Raw genomic sequence first — 27,866 nt, 5'->3', positions numbered from 1 at the left:
GTGTATACCAGTGTCCCACGGGTGTGCTGTCTGTATAGGGGCAGGACTGTGGTTGCATAACATTCATTACATTGCAAGTCTCTTACCTGCTTCTGCTTAGACACTTTTTGCCCATACAGTAATGTTCAGGCTTATAGAGAAACTCTAATCCCTACCACACGGATTACAGCTCCTACTCCTAATTTGCCTAGCTGTCACTCCATAAAACTAATGGGCCATTATGCACTCACCTTTGATGGTCTTATAGGGCAGTCAGGAGGGATGTGATAGATGGTCAGAAAAAGGATTGGACCACAAAACAGACTATAACTCAGGGTTTGGAGTGTTACAGGATTCAAAATCAAGTCCTAGATTGCTGTACTTTGGAGATGAGGTTTGATGGAAACAAGGCTGATGCTGAAATGCTTAATCTGATAAGCTTGTATGGAGCTGCCATTGAAAGAACAACATAGACTATTAATGAATACTTTTAAATATGTCATAGACAGGAAACTCATTATCCAGGAAAAGTACCATCATAGGTAACTAATTAGTGATATCAGTGCTGTATTTTATGAGATATAACATACCACAGAGATTATGACTGGCCGCTTCACCAAGCAAACTGTAAAACTTTAACAGAAATGTGTTTAAAAAGGTTAAATTCAAAAGCAAAAGCTATGATTCTCCTTTATTGCTGATTAAAATGTTTGTAACACAGTTCAAATCCCAATGGTTTGATTATTTTTATGTCTTTTTTAATCCCAATACCACCAAACATTTTGGAGCTCATTGTTATTGATCAAGCCTATCTGTGCCCGACATCAGAGGTCAGAGTTGATCTCACTGAGGCTGTCACACAGACAGCCATCAAGGTGTTTCTTATGCTGCTCTAACTGAGCCCCCTTGGCAGCCTTTTGTTCACATCCCATGAAATAGGGGCCTGCTGTTCCACCTCAAAGGCATGTACATGTTTCCAAACATGTACCATGCAGTCTGTATTGCATGAGGGCTACTTAGCAAAGCAAACATCATATGCTGTTGCATATTCTTCATGGTGTAACAGCTGGGATTGATGAATGTTAACGTAGCAGCAGACCAAATCACTTCCCACCTCTTAAGGTTGTACAATAAAGTGGAACATGTTGGCTAATTATTGCCACCCTTCCTGGCTAACTTCTCCAGCACCCAAGTTACCTGAGGCATCAGTATCACAGTCAGGGTTCTAACCCTTTGCAACACAGATCCAGCTAGTGGTATACTTATGTTTAACGGCACTGAAGTATTGAATGACAAAGGTAACCTTTCGTGCTGTAGGTAGATAATGGAATCAATTTCTGCAACCTCTGCACCTCCAGACATAATGGTGGGATCACTACATTTTACTCTGTGCACAACTTTGATATAAAGGATATCAGAAGTAGTCATCCAAACAAAAAGGTGGTTATGCAGATGAGCCAGAGATCTTGGAAGATTATGTCAAAAAAGCATATAATCAGTGGTCTTTGGTAATAGCTAATGCACTGATGAAGGTGAAAACAGAAAAGAACAAGGCACTGACAAAGAGATATGTCACGGATAACAACACCTTTATAAATATGTCAGTGAAATGAGAATGTACAAGCCCAATGTAACCAAAGTAGAATTAAGTGGCATCTTGAAAAGGCATGAGCAAGTAGAGGCATCAAATGACTACTTCTGCTTTATCCTTACACTAGAAGAATAATTTGAACTTCCAAGAAAAGGAGGAGGATTTATATGTACCCATGAATTAAAGTGTAGCTAATTTGGTCCCTCTCTACAAAAAGGGAAGGGAGAGGACTTAGGTAATTTCTACGCTCAGTTATAGAGATTGTATTGTTACCTTCAGAATGGACTACATGATGATTTTGGTGGGGAGACCTTTCAAATTAGCTTTGTTATTTTATATAATATCTATGTCTATAATAGCCCAATGTGGTACATTCAGTAAAATATTATACAAATGTGATGAATTCAGTAAATAATGGGGCGGCAAGTTAACGGAAGGATATGAACGCAATCAGACATCTTAAGTGTACACAGCAAATGAACAAGTTTTGTGGGGGGGTATGGGGGGTGGGCTCAGTGAGCTGAATGCATTTACACTGTTTTTCTTCCTTCCACCTTTCTTGCTTTTTATTTCTTTCATTTTTATTCATTCATTAATTTGTTCATTGGATCATCACCATCAAACATATGAGGTGTACATAGTTAATGAAGTGGTTGTAACTGGTGGTTACATTTATGTGTGTGTGTGTGTGTGTGTGTGTGTGTGTGTGTGTGTGTGTGTGTGTGTGTGTGTGTGTGTGCGTGTGTGTGTGTGCATTCTAGTAGGGAGGAGTGGAATGGCTTATGCAGGGGAAGAAAATATAGAGCATATGTGTATATTCAACTGGATAAGGGTGAACCTATGTGTGCAGTGAAAATAGATTTCTGCAGATCAGGTATGCTACATAATAAATATACCACAAAGTTGCACAAATGTTTACATTTTTCATTAATGTGATCAAAGTCAAACATCTAAGGTCCACATAGTCAATAAAGTCATTGAAACAGGGCTCAGATGCACTATGTGGATGAAATTGATTGATCCATGCTCTTAGTTAATCACAGTTAAGCAGACGTTGAGCTGGCTTGGAAGAGCTAGTGTATGTCTGGATAAAACAAATTGAATTACATTACCATGAACATTATTATTATTAATTTCTTGGAGTCTGTTTCATTTTTACTTATAAATAGATGGATTAACATCATTGTAGGATCTCAGTAATGACTGGAATTAGATGTAAAAATCATGGGTATAATTCCCAGAATTGAGCTCATGTGTTAAGTTTTATGGAATTATAATGGAACATATTCAACCACCTCATATGTTTAAAAAGAATGCTGTTTCTCATACTAGCTCTAGCATGTATTCTGAAGAAGAAGCCTGTTGCTGAAAGACTATTCAACATGTGCAGCAGTGTATGACCAATTATTTTATGCAAAACTGAAGCCATGCTTGAAGCTGCCCTGCCCCTTTCCAATTAGTCACCATTCAGTTGGTTATGCAGCCCCTTTTTGCCTTGTAGTCAACAACTGCCATTAGAATATGGAGAATGTCCTTTTTTTCATGTCAAAATCATTATATACTTTCTTTCTTTATTTTGCTATTTAGCAGTTCCTGTTGTTGGACTCTTCATAGAAAAGAAAAATAACAACCTTGCCAAAGGACTTAATAAAACAAAAAAAAAAGAGGCAAAAAAACAGAAACAAACTGTTTTTCCTATGTTAGCACTTTCGTCAAGTTTAATAACTCAACTTCTTCAGACAAACAGAACAACCATATCAGACACTTAAATACCAAATACAAAATCACATGATCAAAGGTAAAAGTCATTTGACCAAGCAATGTTAAACTTTTAAAGTGACCACATTACTCTTCTGAGAAAAAAATTTTGAATACCTATAAAATCATTTAAAATACATTTAAAATACCATCTGCCCTATGAAAAACATTCACCATCCTCATTTTTTAAAACATACACAAACAAAAATACACAAATAATATAAAATTATAAACTTTTCAATGAGTCAAACTCTTCAATTTCAGCACGCAGACTATAGAACACAGATCATTTAATCCTGGTTGATTATAGGCATGTGTTGTAATCTGCTAAATTAACTCACACTGCTCAAGTCTTAGGTTTTGTAAACCTCCCCTTTCATCATACTCAACTTGATCTATTACTCTAAATAAAAATGAGTGGCCTAGCTGATTGATCACATGTTTAGCTAAAGCACTTTCCAACTTCTCTTTTCTAATATTATATAGGTGTTCATGAACTAGGACAAGACTGGCACTGGGCTAAATACACAACTCTTCTGGAATTACAATTGTATTTGCTCTTACAAGTATACTTTCTCCCTTGTCTAAAGATAGACAGAATAGAGTTATTAAACTTGACGAAAGCGCTAACATACAAAAAACAGTTTGTTTCCATTTTTTGCCTCTTTTTTTGTTTTATTAAGTTGTTTTTCAGTTTTCTTTAGAGTTTGAAACTGTACCAAAGGAGCATGGGCAAATGGGATGCTAACTCCATAACAGGGAATACATAATAGGCACATATTCTCCATCTGCTTTTTTATGTTCTTGTGTGAAAACAGTGTCTGGTAAATGACAAGTACACAAAGAACATGCTATGGTTTATCATTTTCCATAAATAGATATTTTTAATTATATTTTAAAATATCAATTATTAAAAGTAGAGGCACAAAACAGATTAGGATGTCATGCCATAGGTGTGAGCAGAGGAGTTCAGTTTTGGGACTGGTACTTCGGTGAGTGTTGATGGCCAATACGACTTTATTTTTAGAACTTGTACTAAGTCTGGGGATTTTGTGCTAAAACAAGTTTGTTTTTGGAACTGATGCATGGATTGAATTGTCTGACCTTTTTCTCATACTAAATGTATAACTGCTGTATCTGATTGTGTAACAGTCTAATAGTTTAGTCATTTAAGTAGGTAGATGGACAAGTGTTCTTGTCATAGGTGGGATACCAGACCTGACTCAAGCTTTCTGGACTACCATTGTCTTTGCCTAACAGCCTAGGATCTGGGAGTGATATGGTTGTCTGTTTTGAATAGTTTATGGTCTACATAACCCAGACATTGTTTTCTGTACCAAACTAGGAAGAAAGAGAGGAAAATATAGACCAGAGAGGAATGGAATGACTTTTACATGGGAAGAAAGGAGGAATATGTATGTGTGAGTGTGTATGCATATGCAGAGGGTGTACATACCTCTCAACCTCTTAGTGCAAGAAATCTGGACAAAGCCAGAAAGAACGGGGGGGGGAGGCAAATTCCCAAAAATAGGGACAGAATTTAAATATTGTTCCTATAAACTCAGAAAGTTGCTAGAATAAAAGTTTGGCATTATTACTTATTTTCTGAAGGATATAAAGTCTGAAAAGTGAAATGTTTGTCTTTAGTATTATTTAGTAACATCAATATTCAATAATTTACCAGAAAGCCACACATTTTATGAGGAACAGACCAAACATATGAGGCAAAAATCTCAGCATTCTGTGAAAATATGTACAGTTGAGAGATATGAGAGTGTAACACTTGTGTGTATATAAAATGGGTTGTTGCAGATAAGTCATGCTACAGAAAAAAGTATTACACAAAATTACAAAAATGTCTGAATTTTGTGTTGCTGATTAATTCTATAAGTAGGTCTATCCATATTCCCTGCAGTGTTGTCTCAAGTCTGTAAGATGGACCTTGGAGCAAAATATAGTAATAGGGATGATATATGTATTCATCTGCAGTTAATTAACTAGTTAAACTATTTTATCAAATTATATACCACTGACATCCATTAATATATCTATGTTTTTCTTTTCTATACAGGAATTCAAAGATGATGTAGAAAGGTATGTGCATATGGTAACTTCCTTGCTAATATCCTCCAATTATAGTAAGTATTTTTAAAGGCTTTAAGATGTTGCATGTGCTTTGTTTCACTTACTTTGGTCTGTTTTTCTCAGTTTACCTTGCCTCTTCTCCTCCATCCTTAGTGGTTGCCATATTATTTTCCTCCCTCCAGCAATGGTCTTTTATGTCACTAGACAGTCATGTGACATAGTTCTTTCACATCATACATTTCTGCCCCAGTCTTGCATCCCATGTAGAACTGTGCACATTGAGTATAGAACTTTAGCTCAGCCAGTCATTTTCAGAGATGATGAATGGATAAAAGAGGTAAAAAAAAAAAAAAGAAAGAACTGCTAACACAGAGGATATAAAATTGAATGAAGCAAAAGTCAGTGAAACTAGGGCAAATTTAAAAAAGGTGGCTAAATGGAAATTCTATGACCAGAAGCTATACCAAACTTCTGACTAAATTTAGTAACATATTTGCACTAAGATTTAATTCTGAGTTAAACATTACTTGTATTTGTATCCTGAAGTGAGATCAGCCAGGTTAACAATGAGAAAAATGTAGTGAACTTACAAGCTGTCCTAAGAACTACCAGTCAATAACTTGCCTTCCAACTGCGTATAAACTGTACATTAGGATTGACTCAGGCAGTGTTTACATTCATTAAGATAAAAATTCAGTCATGGCTTTACAAAAGAAAGATTTAAAAAATCTTATGAAACTAAAGATCATGTATTACTAAAGAAATCCAACTAGATAACTGCACAAAGGTACTGACCCTAAGTATAGTGTAGTTAGATTGCAAAAATAAATAAATAAAAATAAAAAATAAAAAAAATATTCAATAGTATTCCACATTCAGGGATCTTAGAATGTTTACAGATGTGTAAAATGCACCATACTTTGATAGCAAACATAGACTTCACTATGAAACAATGGCAAAACACTTTGCAAATCAAGTCACATGAATGGCAATTACTGTCCCAGGTTTAAAAATCCAGTGAGGGATATTCCATGGTGATTATCTGTCAGCATTTCTGGTTTGTCTTGCTTCATCCCATTAACCTGTTCATTTGATGAAGTAGCCTATGGATACAGGCTGTCTTCAAGAAATCAACCTTACTAGGAACATCTCACTTTCTTTTTTGGATTATCTAAAATTGTATTGCTCATCTAGCAAGTAGCTGAAAGTACAACTACAATTGGTTAAAATTTACTGAGATTATATAAGAACAGCATTCAGGATTAATGCTACAAAAGCAACATTTATAGCAGGAAAACTGAAGCGTCAAGAGACTATTACTCTGGGAAGACTGCAATAAAAAAGAAGTATATTAAGAGGGTGAGTATAAATGTCTGGGAGCAGATTAAAGTTCAGCAGTACAACATGTATATATGACAGCAACATTTTGTAACGATTGTTTTGACATCTAGGAGTAATATTCAAGCTGTAAGTCAGCTTGCCTCTCTTTTCTAACCTAACGTTTTGGTGTGACTGACTAGCTTGAAAAAAGGTTGCATACGGTTAACATAAAAACAAGAAAACCGTTCCATGCTTATCATGTGACATAAAAAACAGTATATGGCAAGAATATATGTATATCTCAGTTTGAGTGAGACATGGGCCTTCCTGAGATTCTCTATATATAGATATGCAGATATGGAACTGGATGCATATTTGCACACATCATCAGATCCAAGCCTAGTGAAAGTTCTAAACCATGAAGAAAACAATTCTAAGATGGCATCCTTGTTCAGATTAACAGAAGCATTCCGGAAAGCCAGAGGTATGGAAATCAAGCTGGAAGTCAGTAAAGGACAAGGAAAAACAGGAAGTACTATTAAAAAAGAATATAAAGCTTGTGACTAGAATAAAAGAAAAGCCCACGGTGATTGTGACAAATATAGTGAACTGCAAGAACAACCACATGTAGATTAAGAGTTGATGCAGAGTAATTAGGAGAGGTGAACTTATGAACTTAACCCATAACATAAAAGGCTAGTAATGGCAGCTTAACATAGTGGACTGCGTATATCATGGTTCTCAAAATCTTTACCAAAAATAAGAGACACAGATAAATGTAGGCTCTGCAGCACAAAACTAGAAATAGTTGTCCACTCTATTGACGGATGAGCCATACATAAAACTGAGGGTATGTATACTAAAAGGCATAATAATGTGGCAAGATTAATGTACTGAATATTGAGGAAACGTTACCTTATACATGCTGTTGAGACATATTAGAAGCATGAGCAATAAGGAATTACTGAAAATGAAGCTAATGGGGATTGTGCAAACATTACCACATACAAGAAGCTAATAGGCAATGGAAACATGAACCACAATGAATTACTGAAAAAGAAAGATGTACAAATTAAAAGTTTACCACTTGACGATTCTCAGATTTTTAACAATGATAATAGCACTGATGCATATGTTATTGAATTTATTATTCCATGCGTTCTTGAAACAAGAAAAGACCAGATTAGGTACAAAAGCATTTGGTTAGTATCAGCAAGTCTGCAAAACCATGTATATCTCCAGACATTAAATGGTCTAATGTAATTACATTAATGCAACTGTATAAAACTCAGTGCAGCCAGACAAAGCAATACATTGTAAAAAAATTAAACAACCAAATACCCCAAGGAAACACTGAGCAAAAATACGTGAAGCAGGTCCTTTATTTTTACTAGAATATATTTTTACTCTTGTCATTTATTTTCACAAGTTTTCAATGCTTTTGTAAGCTTATATGCACATGCTTTGAGTTTCTTGTAGCTGAAGACTAATGCAGCTTTGCTATTTCTGTCTCATTATGGCCACCTATCTGCATATCAAATGAATTAGAAAATGTGCACACTCAGACACACACACACACACACACACACACACACACACACACACACACACACACACACACGTGTGCATGCTCACACACGCTTTCACACACACGTTTACACTCTGTAGACTGCGGTGGTGGTGCTGCAGTAGCGTTGTCGCTTCACAGTAAGACGTTGTCCTGTTCTATTCTCAGCTAGAGCGTCTTCTGTGTGGAGACATGCATGAATGGGCGTACCTTCGCTGAAGGTTGTGCAACAGGGCCGGCAACTCAGCACGTAAAAAATCTACTGCCAATCATTAGCGGACCGGAGTTCCGCTTTGGCGACCCCTAACCGGGAAAAGCCGAAAGACACAACAATAAAGACACAACATACACAGACACATATGTACACACACACACACACACACACACACACACACACACACACACACACACACAAACACACATACAGTGTAAAAGCGTGTGTGTGTACATGCACGCGTGTGTAAGTCTAAGACAAAGCTGCATGCACTTATAGCTTCGAACTTCAGAATTTCAGTAAGAATGTCACCAACCAGGACCTTTAGGGAGAGCTATTCCCTGTTAGGTACAGGTGCTGAAAATAGTGCAGTGATTGGCTGAAATTCACACAGTGGGTGAGGCTGACATGAGGAAGAACCTTACAAAGCCCCACAGCTGTAGAGCTCTTTCTTATTAGCACGTTTGCAGCCATGAGGAGTTTAAAATAAAGATCTGTATTGTAACTCAGCCAGCCAGCAAGCAAGCCAGAAAGGAGCCCAGCTAGAAATCCAGTAAGGAGGCCAGTAAACCATCCAGCAAGCCAGCCAGCAATGAGGTCAGTAGGTTGGCAAGCAAGGTGGTCAGTAAGCCAACCAGTAAGGTGGACAGCAAGCCAGGGAGGGCAGCAAAATGGCTAGCTAGCAAGGAGGCCAGTAGACCAGCCAGCCAGAGGAAAGCAAGGTGACCAGCCATAGAGAAAGATAGCAAGGTGTCCAGGCAGCCATCAAGGAGGCCAGCAAGTTTCCAGCCATCCAAGAGACCAGTAAGGTGGTCAGCAAGCCAGTCAACCCAGAGAGAAGGATGCCTGACAGCCCAGAGGTACAGAAGTGAAACATCTAACTGGTGGAGTTGGTAAGTATAGTGGGAAGCCATCCAGCCAGCAGGTAAAGGCTGTAGTTGTCGTGTTCTGCTCTGCAGTGGTAATTACAACTAGCATTTTAGTTCTGCAACTTTTAAATGTGGAAATGTATTCAATTTCTTTTGTTTTCATTTGTATTATTTTTCTTAATGTTGTGTTCAGAGGTAAAAATGAGGTGTGTTGTACATTGCAAATAGATTTTATAGTGGCTGTTTTGTGATGACTTACAACAACTATTTTTTTAATGGCGAAAGTGTGTGTGTGTGTGTGTGTGTGTGTGTGTGTGTGTGTGTGTGTGTGTGTGTGTGTGTATGTATGTATGTATATATATATATATATATATATATATATATATATATATATATATGGGTCTACTTTGACTCATCGAAATTACACTTCAGAGAAATGCAGTTACGTGAGTCTGCTTTCATGAAAGTGCATTTATCCAAAAATGCACTTTTGCAAAAACGAATTCACTGAACCACAAAAGAAAAGAAAAAAAAAAAAAAAACAAATGCGGTAAACACATTTATGCAGGAGGCAAGCCTCCCTGCATCCCCCCACACCCCCACTACTTTTATGCACTGCTGCACCCCCCACACCCCCGCTACTTATATATACTAACTCTGAGATTGCACTACAGTGGGAAAAAGGGAACATTCCCTTATCCTCACTGTACTGCGATCTACAACAAGAAGCTTCCCTCCCATACACCACTGAAAAAACACCATACCTGTACCCCCACAGGATCTCAAAACCGGCAACCTCTCTTCGCTAAACTGATTTTCGTGAAAGTGCATTTTCAGATAAATGCACTTTCGGGAAAACGGACTCGCATAACTGCATTTCACTAAAGTATAATTTCAATGGGTCAAAGTATATCCATATATGACATTATCGAAAATCCCGGAACTCGGAACTGCAATTGTGGGGGGCTGTGCCCCCACACCCCCGCTAAAAATATATTCCAACTCCGAAATCGCACTACAGTGAGGAAAGGGCAAATATTCCCATCTTCACTGTACTGCGATCTCACAATTCCAGTTTTGAGTTCCGGGATTTTACCTCATGTTAGCGTTCGGTAAGATAGTTTATGTAATATAGACCCTATATGTATATATATATATATATATATATATATATATATATATATATATATATATATATATATATATATATATATATATACACAGTGGATATAAAAATTGTACACACCCATGTTAAAATGCTAGGTTTTTGTGATATAAAAAAATGAGAATACAATGAATAATTTCAAAACTTTTCCCACCTTTAATGTGACCTATAACCTGTACAATTCAGTTGAAAAACAAACAAATCTGTTAGTGGAAAAATATGAAAAATAAAAAACGTACACTAAGCTGGTTGCATAAGTGTGCAAACCCTTAAACTAATACTTTGTTGAAGAATCTTTTGATTTAATTACAGATTCAGTCTTCTTGGGTACACATCTGCCATCAATTAAAGAGACTCTGATTAACCCCAAATAACTTTCAGCTGTCCTAGTAGGATTTTCCTGACATTTATTCAGTTGCCTGCTACAGCAAAAGCCATGGTTTGCAGAGAGCTTACAAAGCATCAAAGGGATCTCATTGTTGAAAGGTATCCATCAGGAGAAGAGCACAAAAACATGTCTACAGCATTGGATATACCATGGAACACAGTGAAGACAGTCATCAAAAAGTGGAGAAAATATGGGACAACAGTGATGCTGAAAAGAACTGGACGTCCCTCCAAACTTGATGAAAAGACAAGACAAAAACTGGTCAGGGTGGCTGTCAGGAGACGTACAGCAACACTGAAGGAGTTGCAAGAATTTCTGGCAAGTACTGGTTGTGTACTACATGTAACAACAATCTCCCATATTCTCCATATGTCTGGACTATGGGGTAGGGTTGGAAGATGGAAGCCTTTTCTCACACAGAAAAACATCCTGGCCTGGCTAAAATTTGCAAAACAAAACATCAAGTCTCCCAAAAGCATGTGGGGAAATATGTAATTGTCTAATGAGACCAAGGTTGAACTTTTCAGCCATAATTCTAAAAGGTACGTTTGCCGCAAAAACAACACTTCGCATCACCAAAAGAACACCATCCCCACGGTGAAGCATGGTGGTGGCAGTGTCATGCTATGTGGTTGCTTTTCATAAGCTGGAACTGGGGCTTTAGTCAAGGTGGAGGGAATTATGAACAGTTCCAAATACCAGTCACTTTTGGCCCAAAACCTTCAGACGTATGCTAGAAAGCTGAAGGGGAATTTCATCTTTCAACACGACAATGACCTGAAGCATACATCCAAATCAACAAAAGAATAGCTTCACCAGAAGACAATTAAAGTTTTGGAATGGCCCAGCCAGAGCCCAGACCTAAATCCAACTGAAAATCTGTGAGGTGACCTGAAGAGGTCTGTGCAGAAGAGATGCCCTCACAATCTGACAGATTTGGAGGGCTTTTGTAAGGAAGAGTGGGCAAATATTGCCAAGTCAAGATGTGCCATGGTAATAAACTCCTACCCAAGAAGACTGAATGCTGTAATTAAATCAAAAGGTGCTTCAACAAAATATTAGTTTAAGGGTGTGCACACTTATGCAACCAGCTTATTATACATATTTTATTTGTTATATTTTACCCCTAACAGATTTGTTTTTCAATTGAATTGTACAGGTTAAAGGTCACATTAAAGGTGGGAAAAGGTTTGAAATGATTGTTTGTGGTCTCATTTTATATATCACAAAAACCTGGCATTTTAACAGGGGTGTGTACACTTTTTATATCCACTGTGTGTATGTATATATATATATATATATATATATATATATATATATATATATATATATTTTGGTGGACAATGTTCAGAAGTAAATTCTCCGGAATGTCCAGGCTATCACATGTTTTGTCACACCCCGTACCTATGTTCACACCCTCTGTGATGTCATATAATGGCCACACCCCCTTTGTTATATGTCAGACTGCCAAAAAGGCAGACATTTTCTTGATTAATTACCCCACCTAAAGAGAGAGAGAGAGACAGAGAGACAGAGAGAGAGATTGTTTGTGAGTGAACTGTTACAATTTGCCAAACAAAACAGAACAGACCAGCACAAATATGGGTCAGCATGTTCAGGAGAGGAGTGTGAATCTTCAGGTAAGGGGTAAGGCTGCTGATAAACACTTATTCATTCTGCAGGAACAGATGAATATGATAGCCACAGTACTGACTATCCCAAAGATCACTCCACCACTAAAGAAATTGAACAGGAATGATGGTGTTGAAGCACATCTTGCTTTGAGAGAAATGCCACCAAGGAGCATTGGACTAAATATGCTAAACTTTTGTCTTCCAGGGGAAGCACTCAAAGCATATATGGACCTGAAAGGTACTAACTATATGGACCATTAAACTCTAAAACTGTATTTGTTATACCTTTCATGTAAGATAGATTATCACAAGGCAAGTCTTTTCCAAAATGTAATATTTGTTATAGGTTTGTGTTAATTCCAGAAATAATATGCAGCCCCCCACATGGGGGTTCAGAGGGGGGGGGGGCTTGCCCCCCTGCATATAATAAAGGTAGGTGTGTGTGCTTATTTAGTTGTGTGTGTTGTAATGGTGTTTGAAAGTGTTGGGAGTTTGAATTTCGTGGTTTTGCTCTTTCGGGATTTAGGGCTTCATGATTGTGTTGTTTCGGGTATTTGGATTTTCTACTTTATGGGCTTGAGATTCTGTAGTTCGAGATTTCAGAATTTCGAGCTTATAAAGTGAATATATATATATATATATATATATATATATATATATATATATATATATATATATATATGTGTGTGTGTGTGTGTGTGTGTGTGTGTGTTATGTGTATATATATATATATATATATATATATATATATATATATATATATATATATATATATATATAAGCCATCCAGCCTTTAAGGACACAAGCTGTTAAAAATGAATAGCTGTCATCTAACATACCTTGGTTTTAGGCTGGATTTCATTTCTGTTTATGCTTTAAATGATGAAATTACAATTTCTGCTGAAAACAAAACCCAAAATATTATAGTGTGTTGTTTTAGTTTTGCTTATTTGCTTAGATTTTTTCTGTCTGGCCACATCCAATAAATGATGTCTTTGAAGGCTTTTGCAGTGATTTACATGTTGCAGCTATGCATTTTGAATAATGAAGGTACTTACCTAGATGGACTTTATCTTGCACTGTGTTGTCAGTACCATAGCACCACAATCATTACTTTTCAAAGCAGAGATGTCCATATGAAATAGACTTCAATTTGTCAATTTAAACATGTCAATTTTCAGTTGGATGATAACATTTTGTTTACCATATCACTGTCAGTGTGATTGCTATTTGTGTGCTGGCAGTGATGTGATGTATATTGTTTTTTCAGTTAACAGTAGAGATAGTATATTTAAGTTGGAGGGTGTACTTCACTGCCACCATTACCAATCCAAAAATATGGAACATGCTTTTTGAAAAATGTAGGTACAGAAGGTAATACATATGCTCTGATATGTGGAATCTGATTATCTAGGTAAGAGACTATTTCTAAAATTCATTCATGAAGTGTCACTGATCAGGACATTATGGTAGTATTTCTTGCTCGTTTAACAGCAGATTCCTTGGAGTTTACACTAGAACATTAACTTATGCAAAAAAGCAAAGTTGGGGGATATATTTTTACTTTTTACTTGAAGGCATTCATTTGCCTGGTCATGAAATAGCAGGAAAACTGATCTGTACAATATAAATGTGGTTGAACAGTCTTGTAATCTATTGGCTTATGCAACAATTTACCTTTCAAGGTACCCATGGTAGGTGGTGTAAACATTATGAACCTAATTTCTTATCTGCATTTATGGAGGTGTCTCTTCTATTCTTGGCTACCAGTAAAAAAATGTTGCTTAAAGTTGGAGGTACAGATTCACAGAAGATTTTTGGTTACACAGCCAGTAATCGCTGAAGGGTAACCAAGTGAAAACTGACTTCTTCAAAGGGCAGGCAACTTATTAATAGGTTCATAGGTTCATACTAGGCTATCTGCCCTAGGGCATTTATAAGCCTAGCCAGAGTGTGTGTGGCTTTCACCACCCCTTAGGATGAGAATACTATACCCATTAGTTTGCTGTGCCTCTGTCCAGCAGTGATACAGAGATGATTATCTCCCATCCACTAAGATTTCTCTTGAACAGAGTCAGTGAGGCTCTGCCTCACATGGACTGGGATTCTGTTCCATAGTGTAGGGAGTCTCTGGGTGATGAATCTGTCCCTCCAGCACGTCCTATTTATATCCGTGTTGAGGTTTAAGTCTCTTGCTCTCGTGGCTCTGGTGGATTTGGATTTTTGAGGTGGAGCATGTCCATTAATTCGGGTTGGACATGGCCTTGTATGTCAGGCACAGATCACCTCTGAGCAGACAGTATGCGACTGAATAGAGCTGGAGTTTCTTCAGTCGGGCATCGTATGACATATGTTTGAGCCCCTTTATCCTTTTGGTGAGGAACTTTTGGGGTCTTTCCAACTGCTGCAGGTGTCGGGTAAGGTACATTCGAATGGGGCGTTGTACTCAATCATTGGTCTGATAAGTGAAGAGTACAGGGTACAATGACCTCTCCTGATCTGGATGTGAATCCCTTCATGATCAGGTGGGCAATGTAGAAGGTCTTCCTAACCACTTTGGCAATGTGAGTGTCAAAAGAGAGGTTACTGTCAACTTGGGTCCCCAGGTCCCTGATAACTTCTTCCGTGTTTAATGGATTACCACCTATGTGGTAATTAGGGGTTTTTTCCCAAAGGTATGACTATACATTTTTGGCATTTAGCTTAAGGCCATGGCTCTGGCACCAGTTATCCATTTCTATGAGACCTTTCTGGAGGATGTCTGTGTCTGATGGAGTGTCAATTATGGTGCCCAGTTTGCAGTCATCTGCAAATTTTGTCAGCCACAATCCCCTATGTTTGCCTGCACTTCAGAAAAATAAATGCCGAACAAGAGGGGCCCAGGACTGAGCCCTGTGGGACACCAGTCTGACATGGCACCAGCACCTCTAACCCTGTGTGTTCTGTCCTTGAGCCAGTTTGCAACCCATCTTGTGACATATGGGTTTACATCTAAGCTGGTGAGCTTTTCTATGATGCCGGTATTGTGTCAAATGCTTTTGCTAGGTCAAGGTAGGCTGTGTGAACTGCCTTACCCTCATCAATGGCCTTAGTGACTGTTTAAGTTCAAGAGGCAGGATCTGCCCTTGACAAAGCCAAATTGGGTAGGATCCAGTGTCTGTAGGTCCCCAATGTCTTTATTTATGAGTTCCATTATGATCCTCTCCATAGCTTTGCAGACAAGGCTCGCTGCTTATGGGGCGGTAATTTCCAGGGTCCGAAGCACCGCCTTTGTGGAGTGGGACCACAGTTGCCATTCTTTGGGCACGATTCCTGTAGTAAAGCTAAGATTAAACAGCAGCCTTATGTGTGGGTTTAGTTCCTCATTGAGTTTGGTCCCATTGATGCTGTGTTTTTGCTTTAGAGAGAGCTCTCACCTGGGCATCTGAGTTGTTTGGGAGGCTAGACTCTGGTGGGATAGATATTTCTCCTTTTGGGGGGGAGGGAGAAATTTGCACTGAACCTGTCTGCCAGTATGTTGGCAATGTCTGTGGGTTCAGTGATTTTTTATCATTTTGGACTAATTCTGAGCATATCTGGGAGTTTCCACCCAGGTTTCTAACATAGCTAAAGAAGGCTTTATGATTGTCTTTTGTGTCATTAGCGATTTTTCTCTCAAAGTTGGCCTTGGATGATTATATGAGTGATCGTAGTTTTTGCTAGTATTGATCAGAGATGCCTTCCCATTTAGGATTTTGCTCTGTCATGTAGTAGCTTTCTCCTCTTGTTGTAGAGTTTGTTTATGGCTGGAGTCCACCAGACCGGTGCCTGCCTTTGGTGGAAAAGGTCTTGATTTTATTAAGGATTGCTTGATCCATACATTCCTGGAGGTGCTCGAAGGCATTTGTAAGGGTTTTAGCAGCGTGGGTTGTGGTTTCCACTGGCTTGAAGGATACCACTCCAGTCTTAAGAAGTGTGAAGTTTGCTTTTGAGAAGTTCTTCACTGTGGTCTTTTGCTGGGATGTGGATCTCCAGTGAGATTAACTTATGCTGTGATCTCACCAATGAGGGATATACTCCTCCTGTGGAGCAGTTTGTCCCCATGTTTGTGATGATCAGGTCTAGTATATTTTCTCCTCTTGTGGGAATGGTGACTAGTTGTTCCATAGCATTTGAGTTTATGAACTCAAGGAACCTTTGGGCTAGGGTGTTGGGGCTTGAGTAATGTTCCCAGTCTATGTTTGGGTAGTTGAAGTCACCCAATATGATGGTGTTTGGAGAGACATTTATACTCTCCAGTGTCTTCAGGAAGGCTGTGTGGGTTTCCTGAGTTTGAGAAGGTGGTCTGTAGCATGTTACAAACTGTAGGGCAGTTAATTGCACCTGGATGGTTGCATTGCCACTAACCTGGAGGTGTGGGTATCCTTTATGAATATGGATACTCCCTCCTTTGTAGTTCGGTCCGGATTTTGGGGATGATATGAGGTATAACCTGATAGTGCTGGGGTGCTCTCAGGAGCCTTGAACCAGGTTTCAGTCACAGCACAAACATCGATGTTCTCCATACTGAGGAGGGCTTCGAGGGCATCTTGAGGTTTAGACTTCTGGCATTGAGCAGTATTACCCTTAGTTTTTCTCCATTTTTGTTTTCTAGGGTAGGTTTATCATTTGAGCCTTGCCTAAAAAGGCACTATGGGGTGGCAAGAGCCTTTGCCAATATCCGGAAGCCCAGGGTGACAGGTGCAAGCCATCCCTTATGAGCAGCGTGGCTTGTCAAGCATGTCATCCCAGGCAGACAGACATTGATCCTTAGAATGACACCAGTAATTAAGCCAATTATTAAAGCTGATCATTTTGTCTCTGTATTGTGGCATCATTCTTGGTGAGGGTAGGATACTGCCCAGGGTCAGGGTCATACCGGCCTGGGCTACATAATCTGAGAGCTCCTCTATGTCTCTTTTCATGTACCGGCATGGACAATGACTGAGTCATACTTGTACTTGCTGTGGAGTGACCTGAGTGCTTGACAGGCAGCTAACTGTGATCTTTTCCTTGTTCAGTCTGGTGAGTGGAGTGTGTCTGACTATGGAGTCACCTATAACAAGTGTGTCTGGCATTGTGTTTGGCCTTAAGGGCTGTGACTGTTTAGCACACTGACTTTGAGAACTATGTGTTGCATGTCTTATGTCTTGAGGTGGCAGTTGCTTGGGTGTCTGCTTTGGAGGCCTCTGTAGTTTTGGTAGATTTTGATCAGTGCCTCCGAGTATGTCTTTGTGTGTTTATGTGTTTGTTTTGCAGTTGTGATAGCTCTATGTGAAACTGGGTTTGTGGTGTGCGTGGTTTCCTTCTCCTCCTGTCTGGTCTTGCCAGTCCTGAGTTGAGAGAGCTCAGCCTCCAGTTTGGCTATATAGTTGCATCTCTCACATGTATTTGTGTTTTGTGGGAGAAGGAGTGGTTTGTCTGTGTACATGAGGCAATTGTAACATTGCCTCAAGATGCCCAGATTCACCAGCTGAACAGGAGAGGACGCTAGCAACTGACCCTTACATGCTAGAAAAAGTGAAAAAGTTTGCTGTGTAACTGAGTCAGAAGGGACCTATAGGGAAATGGGTACTGGATTCTAGGCTAATGTAGTACTTTGTTTAGTATACAAGTACTTTACCTATATAAAATGCTTTAGGAGCAAGTGCTGAGCTATTGAGATAGAGAATAGACTGTTTAGATTGCAAGTAGAGAAGTTCTAAGGGAAAAATTGAAGAGCAGACTTTACAGAGCCAGAAATAGTTTAACCTTCTTTAACGTGCTCTATGGGCAACTCTGGCTTTATAGCAGGAAAGAGCTAGGAATTGACCCAAAATGGCCAATAGACTACAAGTTTCTGGCTGGAACCACTGCTCTAGGGACAAATAGGCTGCTCAGTGCTCCCCACTCCCACTGGTGAACAAAGAAGCTTCCCTTTATCCAAATAAGGATATGGAATAGCACAGGAACCAAGCCAAAGCGCAGAGATCAGCAAACTCTGAAGACTGGACTATTCTAGTTCAGTAAGGTGGGAAAACAAGATTTTTTTTTACAGAAAACAGAGGAAAAACAGACAGTAAATGCTTTTAAACGGCTTGTGTTAGCCTACAAGTCAAATTAAGCAACAAATAACTTTTTTAAAAGTGCAAAACAGGTAATCAACACAAAAACAGTTTAAATAGAATGCAGAGCTGTATAAACAAAAGCAGTCGCTAAGCAGTAAATAATCAAAAAGCCAGAAAAAATACTTAAATCAGGAAAAGTCACTCTTTTGCTCTCTGCTGCTTGTAGAACTCTGCAGTACACGCTGTGCTGAGTTGAATATAAGCGGTAAGGCCAAAGCAAGCCGAAAAGCTAAAGGGCTTTATTACAGGGGCTGAAATGGCCAATAGACTACAAGTTTCTAGCTGGAAACCACTCCTCTAGGGACCCACTCCCACTGGTGAACAAAGTTTATCCAAATAAGGATATGGAATAGCACAGGAACCAAGACAAAGCCCAGAGATCAGCAAACTCTGAAGACTGGACTATTCTAGTTCAGTAAACAAGATTTTTTTTTTTTCTTTCTTTTTTGCAGAAAACAGAGGAAAAACAGACAGTAAATGCTATAAATGCTTTGAGTGTGTTAGCCTACAGGTAAAATTAAGCAACAACTAACTTTTTAAAAGTGCAAAACAGTTAATCAACACAAAAACAGTTTAAATAGAATGCAGAGCTGTATAAACAGGCTAAAATGCAGTCGCTAAGCAGTAAATAATCAAAAAAACAGAAAAAAATACTTAAATCAGTTATAGCAAATACAGTTATAACAAATGCTCTGAAATATACTGTATATTTCCAAAATGTTTGAGAAGGACAGTCAGAACACAAGAAGGTTCAGGCGAAAGAGAAAAAAAAAAGTTTTGTTTTACTTTTTGAAAGGGAAAAAGGAGGAACAGAAGGCCTTATCAAATGTTCTCTCTGTATTAAGCAGAATGAGCTAATGACACTAGACTGGGAGGTGTGTCACAGAACTGCAAAGCCACCAAGTATAACAGCAAGACACCAACAGGGAGGGAGGGAGGGTGGGACAAAATAGCCTACAAGACAGCAAGCACTACAGAGACAGAGACAAATGAAAGTTTTTAAACAGATAAGGATTTGTGAAGATACTGAATAGACAAAGTGCTTTATATATATTAAATTGTAAAAACAGTAATCTGTAAAAATAATCAAAAAAATCAAGATGATACTTATATTTTGTAGCTCAGCTGCAGTCACAACTTCTCTAGTCTGCAATGTGGCTGGAAAGCCATTTTTCAGTATATCTGCAACTTTATATACTTGCACAATAAATTCTGGATGTAGGACTTGTCTAGTCCGAAAAGAAAAACTCTTTAATAGGCTTCTCTTTTAAGAGGCAATCCTCACCCAGCCTTATACAAATTTATGGATTCTGTATCACTCTGCTTTTTAAAACTGTGTACAAATATTTCACCATTAATTAGGTATAAGCCACTCTGCCTCTTAAATTAGCACATTAATATTGTTAACTAAAATCTTTTAAAATAGACTTTCAGAATTCTTGCAAGATGTTTTTAGTCTGAATCAATAATTGTTGTGAAGAACTCAGTGTAAGACTTTATAAGCTTCTAGTCTACATAATGGAAATCGCATTGTACATTACAGGCCTAGCAGTTTTCATAGCTATTAAAGTAAGAGAAAATATTAGGTTTAGTGTTGGTCCTCATTTTGCCTGGCATACTAAATTTGTTGAGGTCCTCTCTCTTTTTTTTTTTTTGCTAGATACCTTGTGCATATCATCATCCAGTACTGAAAACTTGGCATAATCATTCTCTCAGAAGGTTCCCTTTACTAAATAATACCTGGCATGACTGTCCCGTTTTCAGTACTTGCCATGTTTTATTAATGACTATTTCTTTACTATGGAGATGAGCCCCAGACTTCAGTGACATCCTGGTGCATGGGAATTGAGGCAGATTGCTCAGTAGGTAAACTTTTTCATAGTCTGTTAAGAAAATAAAAGCTGTCAACTGTACTTTTTCAGGCAAAGCATAGGGATAGGAATATGGTGATATCTGGATTCATGACATACAGAAGGGAAAGAAGGAACAAAGGAGGTATTGAGATGTCAGTTTATATTTGGGATGGGATAAAATGCACATCAAAGACATTGATGCTAAAGAATAGGAAAATAAGTTGATATGTTGACAAAACGGAACAAACATCTTTCTAGACTCTTTTATATAAAACTGCATTTCATTAAGTAGATGCAGTCTATATGACGAAGTTGCAATTTGGCTTGTAAAATAATAAGTCATCTTTTTTTTATATTTTGATTTCTCTTGTCTTGACATTTTATCCTGAAAATGATGTGATGGGAGGTATCTATCTGGATTTTGCATATGAAAGGAAAGTAATTAGGACAACTGACTCAGTTTTTATCTTGAGAAATAAAGTAATTTATGATGTTTTTCCAGTACTCTGGAGTAGATGCCCTTCTCTTGGTTTAATCAGGGGTGGTCAAAGAAAATAGCAGGCATGACAACAAAGAGTAAATGGGGGAATGGGAAAGCAGTGTGAGAGGAATGAAGAAATTAAGGGACAGAGAAGGAAGGGAGACAAGGAAGGATTAGTGGGAAGTGAAGAGTAATTTTGGACTGGAGAAGAGTGTGGGCCTTGATGACATTTCTGGAATACCACATTGGATAATCATCACATAAGAGGTGTTGGCAGCAACCAGTTGGTCATGGGATAGACGTGAAATGATCCTTAATGTCAGCTGTCATGAATAACAGGCTAGAGGCGTTTGTTATACCCTGTACCCTTTATAAAAGTGCAAGAATATTAGAGTGCATGTTGAAAATGTCATAAACACTTTTTAACTTATCAGTAGAAACTGAAAGAAGTTTAGTTTTTGAACCAACTTCCTCCAAAGTAATCAAGCAAAAAAAGGAGGCCATGCAAACTCTTGTGCACTTTGGGAATGACAAAATTATTTTGTAACACTAGGTATTAAATGAAAAAGAAATTTAACACATGTATTGAAATTTTATCATTAAACGATTCATTCGAAAATACATGAATTCCTCTGTAAACTGCATAAATTTCATTCTTTGAAACTATTTGATAAAATTATCATTACGTAGATATGCCATAAATCACAACAACAGTCCCACCCCTTGTCATGGTTCATAAACCTGTATTATTTACTGAAACTCAATTCTCGTTCCTTAAATGTCAAATTGAAAAAAGCCATTTATCCAAGTAGTTTGTGCCAGCAGTTTCTTAAAGTTAATTTCACATTCTTATAAATGAGGAAAGATTAGGTGAGAGGATAGGGTTAAAAACAGAACATCTTTGTTTTGGTTTTCTGAAACTCTGTTTCCAAAATTTTCTGTCAAACATTAATTGAAACTTCAGTTTATAAGTAAAGTATATAAGTTGTACAATTCTATCTACCAAGTTAGTACAGGCCAAGGGAACAAAAGTAAAAATTGTTATATCATTTCTGAAATGGATGAAAAGAATGATCTGTACAAATGTTAAGAAATTTCATTTTATAAAACGAAAATAAAAAATAATGGCAATAGCTTGCTGAGTGCGTAATACCCAAACTTGCTAATAGAAAATAACTTATAAAAAATAAAACATACCAAACTAGCAGCTCACAAGAAATGCAGCTGAAATTTTATTGTAACATACAACTTAACTTTGATTCAGTGCTTTTGTCCCATAGAAATTTGAGACTTCATCAGAATACCATCATTAAAAAATATCAATATTTAAAGCCTTATATACTCATCACATGATATGCAACATCTAATCAAAATTCTACAGACAGACATTCTTTCACCACCAAAAACTTGTAGTTAATATATTAATCATATCATTCACACTTTACAATAATATGTCACATTATAAAACTCATATGCTACATTGTTAAAATCATATACTTCATAAATTTAAAAAAATCACAATAAAAATCACAATTAGAATCATCCCTAAACAGTTAAAATTTCATGATATTCATTCAGGAAGTATTATAAATATTGTGGCAATGTCATAGTTTTGCTGATCTTAACTTTAAAACACTCAAAAATGGAAATATTATCAGTCAAGCCTGGTACTTTTGTGGCATTTAATTTTAGCTAGACTAATTCTCAATTTTCCAGTCTACCTTCCCAGCATCCTCCTAGGGAATTTCTGTCCATTTTCTCTAATATAAAAAATAGAAAGATTTCAAAATTCCTGTAGATTATTGAGTGTTAATGTAAAGCATTGTGTATTGCCTTCTGTTTAATTTCATACATATGTTCCCATTTCTTGAGGTAGAATCAGGAACAACTTGCTATAGCTATAACTTTCACAGGTAACTGCATAGATTATTTGTGACTGCACCACAGAACAAGCAGGGGTGGCATTGGTCAAGAGTGAATCATAAGGAAAAATCTAGAAAGTCAAGGTTCATGAATTATGAATGAGCTGAATTATGCATCTTTTCCCTCGTTAACATTCTACCAGATTCAGAATGGAATGGTAATCACAAATATATCAGACCTAAATATAAGCCAGATAATTTCCAAGATTCAGTATGTAAATGTTGATAACAAGTTAAATGATGTATTGTGTGGGTGGTCTTTTGTTCCTGAACCTATGCTATTGGTACGGTTTGTTCAGATTTGAACAACATGGCTTTTTATTTAACAGTGATTTCCTGTGAATAAAATGTTCTGCATTTAGATAAACTTATCTGTGTTTCGTAAAACATAATTAGCCTGTGCTGAATTATGCTGACCATTCTCATTGTTGCTAACTCTGCCATAAATTTAAAAATGTTTCCTTCTGGTTGTACTTAGGTTCGCTAAACTATCAGATGAAACAACTTTGTCTAAATCTATCTTTGTGACTCATTCCCTGAACCTTGGGATGTATAAGAACCCCCTCCTACAGTACAGCATTTGGAAAGAAATGGAATCTATTATCAGTCCAGGTAAGGGTGAAATTTCTATGCTTTGTCTTTAATTGATCAGCAGATTAATTGTGTTAAACAAATGCTCTTCAAAAATTATTTAACAACTGTGATGTTGGAACAACTGTCTATGCAAACTACAGTTCTCAGTGACAGCAAATAGAGATTTTATTTAAAGAGCATTTCTCACATTCTGAAAAATCTTTATTTTGCAATTCAATTCATTTCAAGTTATACTCCTGATGTTGAAGGTCCAAGGTAGTTTTGCAAAAAATGAAGATTATAGGGTGTTGATTTTTTTTCACTGTTTATCCAAGTTTTTTTTTTTTTCCCTTAAATACAGCAATTAGAAAAAGAATGTTGCTGTAGATATTTGCCATTGATTTACATACCATTACAAAGTTTTCTGGTTAAACAAAAACTAGATACTTTTTTTAGAAGAGGAGCCTTTTATTTACCTTGTGGTTTCACTCATAGTCTCACCTCTTAAGAAAATAATTATGGACAAAGCCAAAATAATTGTGGTACAAATGCCCAAAATCCTGGGAAGATTTTAAAATTTGCTCTTATTAACTTAGGAAATTGCTGGACTAGCAGGTTTTACATTCACATGCATTTTCTGAAGGATATAACATCTGAAACTTAAATGCCTTGCATTATTTAGTGACTGCAGTCCTCAACCACAAAACCAGAAATTATATGAAGAAAAAAGTACAGTTGTGTTAGATCTTACCATAACTGTGAATGTTTGATTAGATCGATATTGCAGTATACACTACATACAAGAAGATTCCCAAAGCTTTTAGAGTATATGGGAAGAAGATGAACTAGAATACAGAATTCCTTGTAGGACTGATCTGGTGAAACCAGTCCTGGATCTGGAGAAAACATCTGTTTTATTGTGCTTAGTAAATGGTGTGTATGAAAGAATAAGTGGCTTATTGTTAAATTGATCTAGAATCCAAACTTTTGAAATAAGCATCTGAAGATGCTACTGCTCTTGTAGAATAAGCATTAAGTTGGTGTGGAAGGGATTTTTCATGAAAGGAATAACAACATGACAACAAGCAGCCTTTCTGATATTCTTAATGTTGTCAAGATAAAATGCTGGTTGCCTGTAGACATCTGAAGAATTTTAAATTCTTTCATCTTTATATTGAGGATTGGGATAGAATATAAGCAAGTTTAATGACTGAATCAGAGATGTTTTTAGCTGAGGTTTGGCCAACTAGTAAATTCTATCTTTCAAGTACAGATTTTTAAGGAGGAAAAAAAAAGCTAGCTCAAAAAGAGGAACAGCCAACTTCTCCAATACATAATTCAGGTTCCGAGAAGGAGGCATAGATTTTTTTGGTGGCCTGATATGTAAGACACCTTTCAAAAAGATCTTGACCTTAACAAGTGCAGAGAGTGATGGAACTAAGTGTAGGCAGGCAGATATGGCTGACAAATGGGCTTTAAAGGAAGAATATTCAAGTCCTGAATTGAGCAACTCACAATGAAGTGGAAGAATAGTAGGAATACCCATATGATAAGGGTCATGTTTTCTGTTTTCCCATGATCTAGAAAGTCTTTTGATTAAAAAGCATAACATTTCCTTGCAGCAGGTTTTCTAGCCTCCTGTAATATCTGCAGCATGTTCTCTAGAAAAAGGTGCCTGTATGGTAGCAAAATCCTATCACCCACAGTGAGGTTCACTGTTTGCAAGAGCCCTCCTATTCTGTGAACAAGTTCATCCTGTGGGCTAACTTGTGGTGATTGCCATTGGCCAGGTAGAAGAGAAGGGGAACCCAGTGTTGTCTGGGCCAAACGGGAGACACCAACAACATCTTTGGATTGGCCTTTTTTATTCTGATTTTGATAAAGACCTTTGGAAATAGAGGAAAGTGAGGAAAGGCATAAATGAATTTCTCCTTTCCATGACAATGACATGGCATCCATTTGTAAGCCTGTGGGCATGGAGCTCTTGAACAAAAGTTTTTGAGCTGTTTATTCAGAGAGAAGTCAAACAAATCTATATGTTCAGTTTTCCACTGATGGACAATCTGAATAAAGGCCTCTTTGCTCAAAATCCATTTTTGAGGATTGGTCTTGAATCAGATAATTCTCCACTGTATTAATCTCTTAAACTGCTTGTAAAAACAGATTGTGTTGAATAGCTTATCTTCTAGGCTATCATGGCAAGTCTGCAGATGAGATAAGATTTTGTTCCTCCTTCTTTGTTGACGTACCTCATTACAGTCGTATTGTCTGAAAGGATTTGGATGGTTCCTTGTCCCCAGATGGGATGTAAAGACTGAAGGGCCTTAATCAGAGCTTTAACTTCCTTGGCATTTATGAGTAATTTTTGGTGTTGAGTAGACCAGACTCCATGGAATTTTATGTTCGTTGAACAAGCCCCCATGTCAGGTCTGTTGCATCTGTGTAGACTTCCTGGCTGGGAGAGAGAACAAGAAAAGGCACTCCCGGAATGAGTGACATCTGGTTTATTCATCAAAGAAATTCCTTTTTTATGAAGATCTAGAAAAGAATTTGGAAGTTCAGGGGGGGGAGTGCTGTGCCCAAATGTACTTCAGGCACCACTGAATCCTCCTCATGTGGAGTCTGGCAAAAGGTATTATGTTTATACATGAAGCCACAGACCCCAGCATTCTCAATATATTTCTTGGTGAGGTCAGTTAGGGTTAGGAGAGACTGGAAGTAAGTAATCAGAAATTGTATGTTGTCTTGTTGAAAAAAATACCATCATGGAGACAGTGTTGAGATGGCAACCTAAAAAGATCAGATCTGGAATTGACAGAAGTACAGACTTTCAGGTTTGTTATAAAGTCTATGTGAAGAAAAAGGTCCATAGTGAACTTGAGATCTAGGTTAAGTTTCTCTTGAAGAAGAAGCTTGGAGAAGACGATTGTCTAGACAGAGATAGATATGAATACCATGGAGTCTGCAAAAGGTAATGACTAGGGTTAGGCATTTAGTGAATATCCTTGGGACTGTGAAAAGATCAAAGAGTAAAAGAGAAAAATGAAAGTGAAATTGTAATGCACAAAATATTAAGTATTTCCTATGTTCTTGTTGGATGGGAACATGAAAGCATGCATCTTTGAGGTCCAAGGTAGTCAAAAGGCCTTGAGGAAGAATCACAGGGAGCAATGTTTGAAGAGACTGCATTTTGAACTTTGGAACCCCTAGGAAGGTCTTTAGGACTGATAGATCTAGGTTAGGTTTCCAAGTGCCCTTCTTTCTCTGAGCTAAGAAAAGTGCTAAATAATACTTTTTTTCTGTTGATTCTATAGTTCCCTGATGGAATCATTCCTTGAAAATGGGAAAAAATAGGAGTCCTTGGAAAGAAACCCTTTGCTCCTTTGAAGTCTGGCGTAGACTTTTCCTGGAACTTCTTTTTAGTAAACTTTTTACCCTTGTCTTCTGTTGTTTCTGTTCTTTCCAAAAAAGGAGGAGGCAGCCTTGGAAGGGTAATTTCTCTGGAACTAAGGTAAAGGAGAGAGTAAAATTTGTTTAAAGTCCTGCATGAAGTTGCCTCACTATTGCAGGCTTTTAAATATTTCCACAGCAGCATATTCAAAAAAGGGTTTCCTTATCCTTGAGGGCCATCTAATAATTGCTTTTGACAATTTTAGGTAGGGATTGGAGCTTCAGCCAAGAGTACCTTCATAAGACAGAAGCAGTAGCTGCAGCTCTGGAAACTGCATCTGAGAGAGTGCCTAGTTACTTGAGTAGTGGAATTAAAAAAGATGATAGTGAAGTTTTATTATCTGATTCAAAAATGTCACTCAGAAATTTATAGGTGTTCACAGGTGTTAACTAGGCTAATGACTAGAAGGGCCTTTTTAAGCCTAGCCATGTGTCCCATATCTCTGACAAGTTCTGATACCCTTGATAAGTGTAAGCATGGGCCTGGGAGACAAACCATTTACAGGTTGCATGTGTTCATTAGAGACATAAGTGCCAAATCAGGTTTGAATTTCTGGTTTCCCATCCAACTGTCCAAGTTGTACTTGAATTGGGTTAGGGAGGAACTCTGATTAACATGGATGGGGAGCCTGTTCCATACACGGGGTAGTCTCTGGGATGCATACCTATCTCTCCTGCAGGTCCTATTTATATCACAGGCAAGGTTTAAGTCTTTAGAATGGGTAATTCTGGTGCCTTTTTTTTGTGGATATGCAGGATGTCCATCAGAGTGGGGTTTATTCACATCTGTCATAATGAGAAAAATATACCTATTCATTTGGATTTTATACTTTGTGGCCAATGATGACAGTGTAGCAGAGGTGTCCATATCTCAACTGGCTTTATCTTTGAG

At 37.6% G+C, this 27,866-nt stretch overlaps 1 protein-coding gene across 1 annotated transcript in view; it reads left to right on the top strand.

The window, feature by feature from the left end:
- The window catches only part of LOC122813706 (zinc-binding protein A33-like), a 142,850-nt gene that overhangs the window by 95,886 nt on the left and 19,098 nt on the right, over positions 1–27,866 (top strand). The window contains exons 4-5 of the mRNA XM_044086167.1: positions 5,400–5,422; positions 23,430–23,563. Of these exons, the coding sequence (XP_043942102.1) occupies positions 5,400–5,422; positions 23,430–23,563 (157 nt within the window). The remainder of the gene's footprint in view (positions 1–5,399; positions 5,423–23,429; positions 23,564–27,866) is intronic.

This window comes from Protopterus annectens, chromosome 10.part0 (genome assembly GCF_019279795.1).
Source record: "Protopterus annectens isolate FY-2018-M chromosome 10.part0, PAN1.0, whole genome shotgun sequence".
Taxonomy (NCBI): Eukaryota; Metazoa; Chordata; order Ceratodontiformes; family Protopteridae; genus Protopterus; species Protopterus annectens.
Note: the sequence above shows the minus strand (reverse complement) of the source record. Positions and strands in the feature narration are given on the sequence as shown.